This window comes from Anguilla anguilla, chromosome 17 (assembly GCF_013347855.1).
Source record: "Anguilla anguilla isolate fAngAng1 chromosome 17, fAngAng1.pri, whole genome shotgun sequence".
NCBI lineage: Eukaryota > Metazoa > Chordata > Actinopteri > Anguilliformes > Anguillidae > Anguilla > Anguilla anguilla.
Genome location: NC_049217.1, coordinates 12,399,786 through 12,411,182, shown reverse-complemented (window position 1 = coordinate 12,411,182; position 11,397 = coordinate 12,399,786). Strand labels below are relative to the sequence as shown.

At 42.9% G+C, this 11,397-nt stretch overlaps 1 protein-coding gene across 1 annotated transcript; it reads left to right on the top strand.

Moving 5' to 3' along the window:
* The first annotated feature begins 7,377 nt into the window (after positions 1 to 7,377).
* Positions 7,378 to 10,594, top strand: coq7 (coenzyme Q7 homolog, ubiquinone (yeast)). The gene is made up of 6 exons (XM_035397236.1): positions 7,378 to 7,563; positions 8,286 to 8,467; positions 8,644 to 8,758; positions 9,144 to 9,283; positions 9,405 to 9,473; positions 10,291 to 10,594. Exons 1-6 carry the CDS (start codon positions 7,476 to 7,478, stop codon positions 10,366 to 10,368), a joined length of 672 nt encoding a protein of 223 aa, XP_035253127.1. The 5' UTR covers positions 7,378 to 7,475; the 3' UTR covers positions 10,369 to 10,594.
* Positions 10,595 to 11,397: the final 803 nt, after the last annotated feature.

Sequence of the window (11,397 nt, the reverse complement as noted above, 5' to 3'; positions counted from 1 at the left end):
AAGAAATATGCCTTGGTCAACTGGCAGTGCAGTGTGAATACCGTAAACCCAAAATATTTATTTAAATAACCGGCTCCTATAGAGAAATATATATTTACTTTAGTTTTTGGAGCCACTGTGTCAGCCCCATGAGCTAATTGTCATATATTCATCAAACTGTATGTCATTTTAATCTGCAGTTATATTATAACTTCATTATCACATTTCCTTTGACATTTATAATGCACTATAAAGAGTATTAACATTAAATAGACTGTTGATAATGTGCGTGCCGTGGTTCCATCCATCCAGGCATTGGAGCGGTGTCTTTCTGGATGACTGTGTGTGACAGAGAGAGAGAGAATGAGAGGGGGGAGCATTTGAGGTTGTGTGTGAGTGTGTGTTTCAGCGTTCTCAGAAATAACGATAGAGTGGAGGTACATTTTTGTTTTGTTGTTAAGGAACACATTTCTAATGTACCCTGAAAGTGCAATGATATTCTATTTAGGTTCTAATAAGTACATTTTGCCAGCAAAACAAATTACCATAAATTAATTTTTATTGCTAGCTAGGAGTACAAGCCCAGTGACAAGTGTTTGTACCTTTATGGGTATTTTTCATACCTTTTAACTGCGCGCGTGAGAGAGAGAGCGAGAGAAAGAAAGAATGTGAGAGGGAGGAAAGATTAAGGTTGTGCATGTATGTGAAAAAGAGAGAAAGAATATGAGAGAGAGAGAAAGAGAGAGAGAGCAAGAGAGTGAGAGGGACGGTGTGAAGTGGTTGAAGTTCTTGGAAAGGTAGCTCAGTGGTTCTTCATATGGCCTTATGAGACCTGATCCAGTGTTTATTTTTTATTCTGAGCATTGCAGCAGAACCACATAGGAAAGAATTTCACCAGCAAAAACACAGCACACTCACCCTGGCATCACACGCTCAATTTGACATCACACACTCACCTAGGCAAAAACAACAGAGCACACTCACTCTGACATCAAACACTTACACTGAAATCACATGATCAACTTTGACATCATACACTCACATATATCAGATCCGGATCAAACTGCAGGTGAGGCTAAACTAGTTATCGCGCCTTGAAAGCTGAACTCAACCCAGGGAAAGTGTATGATTGACCGGAATTAGCCTTGTAGTGGGAATATTGGAATTACGTCATATCCAGCTGAACACTCAAATCCAGCTGAGAAGCCCTGGGGTTTTTCCCAGATGTTTCCAAATTTGATTGAGTCGTAATTACACACACAACCTAAATGACAGGGGTAGATGTGCAGGATGGGGAGAGGGATGAAAACAGAAGTAGGATCCAGGCCAAGCAGACCGCACCATGAGCTCATAAACGTTAGAATATGCTCAGCACCATATGCACCACAGGTCCATGTGTAAATGATCGTGACCCTGCCGATGGTTAGGGACGGTTCAACCAACAGGGGTCTGCATCTCCTTTGTTCTCTAGCAATGGCAGCTTGTCAATCAGACAAAGTGAAAGGAGGCAGCTGCTGACGGTGTCAGTGGCAGAATTAGGCGGCGGTGTAGCACAGTGGGTAAGGAACTGGGCTTGTAACCGAAAGATTCCTGGGTAGGACGTTGCCTTGAGCAAAGTATTCAACCTGAATTGTTTCAGTATATATCCAGCTGTATAAATGGATGCTATGTAAAGTTGTATAAGTCGCTCTGGATAAGTGACTGTAATGTAATGGTGTGTGCTCCAGAGTGGAGCATGTGCTTGTGTATGCCCTCCCACATTAGTACGAGTAAGGTTGTATACCACTTGGCATCCCAAATTTGGGGCAAAAGGCATTCAAAAATGACCTCACGCACACCTTTATTTCTTAGAAACCAGAGTTAAATAAAAACAAGCACTGCACCAATCTTTTGTGTGTCAGTGATGTCTTAGACTTTGTACCTACCCAAGGTCAATACACGTCACAGATTTCACACTGAGTATACAATTGATTAATCAGTCTGTTTACAGAAATTCCCTCAAAACTGTCCCCCCCGTCTCTCAGTGACATCAGAGCCAAGTGTGTGTTGACCAGTGGGGCTGCTGGCCACAGTCAACACAGGCACTGTGCAGATCCCATACCAGGCTGCAGGGCCCATCCTGGAATCTGGGTTTTCAACAGGGGGTCGGTGGACCCCTAGGGGTCCTTGAAGGTACTGTAGAGGGCCCTGGCCAGACTTGATTCCATATAGATTTGGGAAAATATTTCAAAATATAAAACTTCAAAAAAAATATAACCACTTTTAACTTGTGATGGAGGTCCCAGGGATTACTTTGAGCCTGGATGTGGGTCCCTGGATGATGAAAGTTTGCATACCCCTGTCTAGAACACTGCCTTAACAGGATGAGCTTCCCAAGCAGGCCCAAGTCCTAATGCCTAATAACAGAGCTTGTAACCTCATAACAGGAGTGTTATCCTTCCCCCTTCCTGTACATTGTGTTTTGGGTGACCAAGTGGTAATTAGTGTTACTCCCAAATATGATATTACAGACTATAACAACATTCACCAAAGGGCTAGATTGAAATTTTTTTTTTTCCCAACTGCAAATCCAGGGAATTTACCAAAACACATCACAGAAACTCCCCTTTTTCCCCTTCCCTGTGTCCTTTGGGGAAATGGGTCCAATCCCACAATTCCCCTACTCCCACGGGAATGGTCAGAATGGGAACAAAGATTCTGCGGTCATTGGTCTTGGTGTCATAGCAACACTTGTCTGTACTTCACAACACAGATGCTGTACTTTGGTCTGTATGGCACACCTAGGACTGACCTGCTTCCCCAAACAGAAATGAGCCTGGCCAGGCACGTGCACTGTCCACGTTACATTTAATAAACATGCACAGATTTATCATGATATATATCTACCACTGCACTACTACTGTACTATCAAGACAAAATTATATACACATGTATTTAGGTTTAGGAGCTAGGCTGTAATTTAAAGTGCCACCCTATATGATAGTTATGTTTTCACAGACAGAGAAACTAGTTCTTCTGCAGGAAATAGGACCATGTTTAAAGCAAAGGAAAGGAGAGGGTATAGGGATACGTTAGGCCCGCCCAAGCTAATGGGCACGTGGGTGTCATGCGGGCGGATTCTGGGAGAGCCTGTTTTAATCAACTTGGTGGATTTTGCTTTTTCTTTGAATGTTTTTATTCACATTCTCTGTACTTCTGTTTAGCAGGTGACGTACCTGGGTAAAAACAGCAAAAAATCATGTTCATTGCATTTTCTATTTTTACGTACACAAAATAAGCCTGGACACTGGACACAACCTCCTGTCTCCTCGTCATCGTCTCGGCCTGCAGAAAGAGCAGCTTCACCAGGGCGGTCTGGTGACTGGTCCGGCTCTGAGCTGGTCTTGCGTGGATGACTCGGAGCATGTGGCCTCGCAATCACAGCCTAACTGCGGCACATCGAGCCAGGTCACCTCCACTTCCTGTGGGTACCCACCGCCGGAAACACAGTCTAGTCAAAATACTATAATACGGTCTGCAGTGAGAGAGATAAACATACACAACACTGGTGTGTGTGTGCCTGTGTGTTTGTGTGTGTGTGTGTGTGTGCCTATGTGTTTGTGTGTGTGTGTGTATGTGTGCCTGTGTGTGTGTGTGTGTGTGTGTGTGTGTGCGTGCGTGTGTGTGTGTGTTCATGAGAAACTAAGCAAGATGTAAACATTCCATCTTAAAAGTCTCAAACTACTTTCATTAGCATTAATATGTCTACTTTAACATTAATATGACCATGTGATGACAGGGAGCAAATAATAATAATAATAATAATAATAATAATAATATGTGAAATATATAAAGTATATACCTGTGAGCCCTTACGAAAATTTTAGGTAGTGCATCGTATTGAAATCATAATGATATTGAAAATGTCACAATGTTTTTTTAAACCACGATATTCTGCCCATATACAGTACATTCCACAATATTCCATTTCTGTAAAGGCGAGGCACATCACTGTGCTAAGACCCAGTGCCTCATCTATAAATTCCACCGTGGAGTCTGTACATTTGTAAAGTCACACTGCGGCTAATCACAAACCCCAAAATGTTTTTGGGTGTGTCCCCTGTAGGCATGCTACTATGATGTAACCCTCTTTGTGAGAGCAGAGTTAGGCCTGGATCAGGGGGCACAAAGAGACAGGGTGGTGCCAGGAAATACGAGGTATTTTGACAACTCCGAAAGGAAGGCTTGTCTGGTTCCCTTTACACTACAGTCCCATCTGTTCTGCCTCTGGGCAGTGATCTGACCACAGGATAATCTCACATGATGGCTTTCGCAAAGACTTCTGCTTTCCTGCTCATCGCCGCGCGGGTGATTATCTGTCTCGCCCTGAACCTCACCCACTGGCTGGACTGCTCTCGCACAGATAGATAGGCCAATGGTCGGATAGACCAAATGGGGCTCAGAGTGCATTGAAGCAGCTTCTGCTGTGTCTTTCTCACACCTGTGTCACTGCCTGTCATGACTCTCCTATGAGAGAGACATGAACCGTGGTGTGAAAGAGGCCCTTTAATTTACCCACTGATCAGTGCCCTCAGAAAGAAAAAAAAAAAAAAACTAAGATTAGTACAGTTTATAATCTTCGACAACTTTAAGATCTCGAATGGAACAGGAGTGTAGCGCGCCTGACAGGCCCGGGGAACAGGGTTGGGAAACGCTCTCTGGTTTTGGGGATAATGGCAGGAGGAGCTGGCTCAGACAGACAGAGGCAGCTGTGTCAAAGCCACAAAGCCCTTCCACACCTGCAGGACACCTCAGCCCAGGCGGAGCTCAACGCTCGAGAGGCGAACCTGCGTGAGTCTCTTTGTCCTGTGGAAATAACCGGAACCCTTTCAGACAGACGGTGTGTCTCCCCCCCCCCCCCCCCATACACAGACTGAGGCGAGATCACAGGCGTTTCTGCAAAATCTGCTGTTTTGCACGACTTTATAAACTCTGCAAAGGTAAAGCGAGCCTTTCAGCACGAGGCCAAACGTGATGAGCTGGACCTTATAAAAAGCAATAAAAAATGTTTGAATATAAAATTAAAAAAAATATTTCACAAATACACTGCATTGAATACAATATACCCATTCTTTTTTCTGCTGTGGAAGTAATCGTGTGATTTAATTTTATATCATGTATTGCTGCCTTGGGACCCAGATGACTTGTCATTATCGAAGGAATCATGAATTCGGCTCTGTACTAGAAAATTCTTTAGGAGAATATCTGGTCATTTGTCCATGAGCTGAAGCTGAAGCATAATGGTGGTATGCAGCAAGACAATGATTCAAAACACAAAAGCAAGTCCTCATCTGAATGTTAAAGACTGACATCAAATTATAGGAAGCCTTTGGTTGTGGTTATTGCTACCAAATGTGGTGCGTGTTTTCAATTTCATGTTTCCTCATGTATTCACATACAGCACCTTTTTCCTAAGAGAGAAACCAGGAGTTTTGCTATTGGCTGATCACATGTGTGGTAACTTAAAAGGTTTCAAGATTTCTTTCAGGACTGGAGTGCTTTTGACTCTATCCCACACCAGAACAGTCCAGTCTTTGTCTCCACCAAGGTTAAGAACAGCCAGTTATAAAAGCTCTGCCTCAAACCAGCAAGCTGTACAGTACAGTCTTGTATAGTCCAACATTTTAAATTTATTTCAGTGTAAGATCTTGTGGGATACATTGCAAATATCTGCTAAAATGTAGCGCATTCATTAGAAGCATGAATTAATATCACTCCTATACATTTATAGGTATGTATGTAAACAGAAAAATAAAATATTACCACATATGTAAAATAGCAATTCTGTCCTGAAGTGGTTACTGTGTATATGTCTGATTCAGGTCTGAACCTCAAGAAAAGTGGCAACCTATATGTATAAAAAAGCACTTCAGGGCTGGGCAGTCATTCAGTGCAGGTAGGCTACTCTTATTTTCCTTGGACAGACTGTCATTGTTCAAAATATACAAATCCATAAATCTGACAGTGAGTGGTTTCTTGAGCAGTAACAGTGCTTTACCACTAGAGGTCAATGAGTCTGGCACATGTTCAGGCGTGGAGGAGTCACTATGAGCAAAAACACACAACAAAACATTTATTTTATAAGCGGGTAATTGCTTAGAAATTCTGTTCACTGTCAGTCTTGCGGCACATTCAGAAATAGTGGTAACTAAATTCTCTTAATCTGTCTGTGTCTGTGGCAAAATATATATATATATATACTTGACACCTCTATCAGTTACTTGGGGTTCTGAGAAATGTTTGATGGCCTTCTTTTCTCCCATGAGTCTCAGCTGGGTGATATCCAATCACCTGTATCTCTGCTAGGTGACATCCAATCGTCATTGCTCTTTCTGCAACTCCCTGGCTTCACCCAGAACCCCTAATCTTGCTGTCTCCTGTTTTAACTCAGTTGCTGTCACACAGTGTGATGTTTGCCAGTGTGTCTCGCAATACAAGAAGCGATTCACACTTTGTGAAACAATTTGCCTCATTAATAAACATAATGTGAAATGTATTACTTATCTGAATTCCAGATAAAAAATGGCTTTCACTAGCAGGAGACTTTGGCTCAATTTTTTATTTTTATTTTTTAATAAAGCACATAGAAATGAGTGGCCTTGAATTCCTGATATTGCTCTCAGCTGTTTGAAAGCAATCTGAACGTCCTGAGGTTACTGCACAGTAGCAGTCATGCCCATCAGTAATGCTGGGGGCACTGGGGGTGAGATTTTCAAAGGGCAAATACAGCCATGTGGCTTCAAGCCAGTCTGTGGTGTGGACAGGCCAAGTTCCACGCCTCAGCTCTCCCTCCCTCTCTCTCTCTCTCCCTCCCTCTATATCTCTCATGTAAAATAAAGCTCTGTCTAATGCTGCCATAGCATAGCACTGCCAAGAGCATGTCTGTGTAAGTCTGCCATCTGGGGGTTATCAACATTAATACAGGCCATTTTCATTTTGCACATACAGCTACAGTGACAACACAGTTCTGTATCTCAGAAATAAAGCGTCTGTTCTATTTAGCTTCCGTACAATATCAATGAATGAACCAACTGGGACAAAATATTTTTTGATTAAGATCATAAAAAAAATAATCCTCTTTTGCCAGGTTTCAAAACACAACTTCAGGCCACTTTATAATTATGAAACTAGTTCATAATCAATGCCATATAATTATGTAATTACAATAAAATAACTCAGTACTTCAGAATGACACGTCCCAGGAGCGCACCTCCAGCGACTAACCTCGGTTTGTTGTGCGCGAGCCATAACACAGAGAACTCTAGGAGACATTTTCAGGGGACGTTCACTGCAAAATTAACAATATTTTGAAAAATGGTAATAATTCAAGATATAACTTGATCAGTCCCTGTGACGTCATATCTAAGCGCCAGCACCACAGGGCAGACACATTTTTTTTCAATGACTTTCTGCTACAGTGCATTGAAAAGTAGGCGTCCGCGAAGTGATTTAATACAATGCAGAGGGCTGTTTTTCACGCTTTCCGGAACGAACGGGTGCCAGTTTTCACTTCACTGAATGCATGGAAATGTGCGAACTGCAGAGGTAGGCTTCATTTGAGTAGCAAGCTAGTAAGGGCTACTCGGATACTTGTCACTGTCACTGCCATGTTATGAAAGCTACCGACCTATTTTCATAGCTACCAAGTTTTTTTTTCATAACACCGACTCCAGCGTTAGGCAGAAAACTTCATAACGATAGCTACGTTTTAGCTGCCATCCCGACGTACAACTCGCTTAATTTGGTTTGTTAAACATGAAAAGTTAGAAGATTTGCAAAGCATATATTGCATAACGCATTACATGTCACATTGAGAAGCTATAGTATATGACTTGGATTGCTACTGGTGTATCTAATTATTATTGTAACTGTCACCTTCACGTGAAGAAATGTCATCCGCGTAGCTACTAGCTAACGAACTATTTAGCATAACCAATTCGGAACATCAAACATTTCATATCTCCCTCTGGCAGCTCTTCCATTGCCAAGTTGCAACTGTTGCACTAAGAAATTATTTTGAAAACATTCATTGGGTGCACGCTGTCGGTGTGGTTTCGCTTTTATTGGTTCTGTTTTGGAATCTTATTGGAGGTTAGATCCGAATAGTGGTTGCATCTGCTGCAAAAAATAAATAAATAAATAAAAACATGCGTTGATTCTCCGCATGCCACTGAATAACTAGAATGCTTAACATAACGTATGCAACTTTCATCAAGTTTCTAGCATAAGGTTATGAAATTATTGTACTGTATGTGCACTGTATATAGCGGCATTGGTGCCTAACGGGGCCCGCGGGTACAGCGTAGTGCCCCCGTCCACTGACAGCGAGGAGAAAGCCATGTTGGACAGGATGCTACGGGTGGACCATGCAGGCGAGTACGGGGCTAATCGAATATACGCCGGCCAGATGGCGGTTCTAGGGAGGACCCAGTCCGGCCCGCTCATCCAGGTATAAACATTGTTCTGTACGGTGAAAAGACATCAATCAGCTACACACAGTACAGTTCCAAATCTTTGCAACTATTGTAAAAATGTACGTTTTAGTATGTGCATTAGGATGTGTTGTTGTCCCGACTGTTATGTGAGAATTATTATCATTTCTGATCATTTATTTTGCACTCGTAGACTATGTGGGACCAAGAGAAGTATCACCTACAGAAATTTGACGAGATTCTGGCAGAGAACAGAATTCGACCTACATTTTTGCTGCCATTGTGGAACATAGCCGGGTTTGTTCTAGGTGAGTAAGATTCCTCAAAGTGAGTTGCTTTTTTGTGGGCACTAGTTCAGAGCTAGTTCTGCACAGACGTGTACATAATTTGATAGGTATATAGTGGAAATCTGTAGTTAGACTGGTGGACCAATATGCAATGAGAAATTTGTCAATGCAGTACCTGCTCTTCGCTGACGCCCATTAATAAACCGGCTTGTTGGGTTACACTTGGCTTAGGGTGGTACGGGACAAACATGAGTAAGTATTGTAAGGGAGCAGAATACAAATTAGCATGATGCTAACGAGAGCGCTCAAAGTAGCTCACACTCCTGAGGTGATTCTTTCTTGGTGTGGTTACCATCGTAAGTAATGGGCTTATTTATTCACGTGCAACCCTCGTGTTTTGGGTCAGGTGCGTCCTCTGCCCTGCTGGGGAAGGAGGGAGCGATGGCGTGCACGGTGGCTGTGGAGGAGAGCATCTCTGAGCACTACAACAGCCAGATCCGGGCCCTGATGGAGGCTGACCCAGACAGGTACACGGAGCTGCTGCAGGCAAGTGACCGCCAACTGCCCGTTAGAGATGTGTGCTGTGTTTGTTCGCTGTTGTTGACGACATGTGAAGTAGTAAAGTAATATGGCTGGTTAATATTTATTTTTTTACATTTTTTTAAAGTTGATTAAGGAATTCCGCGATGATGAGATGGAGCATCACGACACCGGACTGGAGCACGATGCCGAATCGGTGAGTCCGCTTCTTAGGATACCAGACTCGGAGTCTTGTGTGAACCTGAATTCCGCGGGAAACAGAGGCAGTGCATATGAATCTTATGTTGTGGTGTCCTGCTTTAGCATGTAAAAGGCAAAATAGTTGGGTCTCTAATCCGGCCTTTCTGTGCATCAGTGCTCCCATCCCTGGTGATGTTAGAGCCAGTTGTTCTGTCACCCTTTGAGGCTGCCAACACAGTCCTGGCATGCTCTGGATTTGATACCAGACCATGGGACCCATCCGTGTGCTACAACAGTGCCTTAACAGCATGAGCCACCCAGCAGCCTTGCTGGTGTGCTGGCAGATTAACTGGTTTGTTCAAAAGTAAACATGCTCTCAAAGAGTTTGTGAGTCTATGCAGATTGCATAAAGAGCAGTAATTCAGCATGGCTTCGAAGAACAGAGAAGTGCTTTGCTTTAGAAAGCGACGTATCCAAACAGGGGCATTCTGGGGCAGAGTGAGGCCATGAAATGTTGCAGACCCTCTGCAGCAAGGGTGTCACACTCCAGTCTTGGAGGGCCGCAGTGTCTGCAGGTATATGTGATGTCCTTTCAATCAGCAGCCAATAAGGCCTTGAGAACAATGTATGTGGACTCACTGGCCAATCAGTCACTTAAATTAATCACTCATGCTCAAACACACTGAAAACCAGCAGACACTGTGGCCCTCCGGGACTGGAGTTTGACCACCCTGCTGTACGGCGTGACCAGACTGTGCCAGAGTGCTGTGTGTAATTGTCCCTCCTGGGCTGCCGTGATTATTGGCCCAGTCTGTGCTCTCTCTGTGTTCCAGATGCCGGGGTACGGACTGATGAAGAGCCTGATTCAGCTCGGCTGTAGGGCAGCGATATACGCATCAGAGCGCGTTTAACGCAACAGTGGAAATCCCTCTTATTAACTTACAGGTGGAGTTTCCTCTTTTGTCTTTCTGACCAATCCTGGTCGTGTTTTGAACTGTAAATATTTCTTGATCAGTGCAGGTGAACAGGTGTGTCAGATTGCAGTTCTGGATCAGTGATCCCTGTTTGTTGCGGGAACTGTCTGGATATTCACCAAAAAATGTTATGTGGAAAAATAAAAGCTATATTAATATCATGCGTGAATGAATATTTTTGACAGAACACTAGCATTGATTTTAGTGACAGTATTTCCTTGCTACAGAATATTTTCCTATGCCAAAATACATTTTCGTATTCAGAACTAGTATGTTGGCAGCACTGTTGGTGTCTTTTAGGCTAAGTTCACATCACTGGCTTTAATGCTCAATGCCAAATTTTACATTGACTGTCTACATTCATGCTTGTAAGTGTCCAATATCAGTAAGTGTGAACAGACCTCTGCACTGAAAGAACCCCATTGTGCGCATTAACAACAACAAAAAACCGACTATTTGTGAGACAGTCTTTCATGGAAGCAAATGTTATAGCTGTGCAACTGTTTTAAGCCTGACATACAGTTGTTCTCAATGATAATTTGGAGACCCTCTTAAACAGTTGATCATGTATAATGACAAAATATGTGTCTATGCCAATCTGCATTTTATTCCATGTAGCAGAACGAGGCGTGCCTTAACTGCTGTTACCATACCATTGCTGAGTTTGCTGTAGCTTAATATTTATTGCTAATTGTAATGGGAGTTGGAGTGGCTGGGGGAAATTATATATTGCCAGATGTTGAGTGGTGTTCGGGATATGTCTCAAAGGTATGTCCTCCAGTTAAGAAATTCATCTTTGTCAAAACACACTCGCAATTGTACCCCCAGGGTTTCCTTACACTTGTGTAATATACAGTATATCTTCGTACTGTGACATTTCTGTGTGTTCTTTCAAAACAAATCTGGTATTCATTCATAGCTTATAATCCACCCATGACCACATAATTAATTAGCCTATTTTGTTTT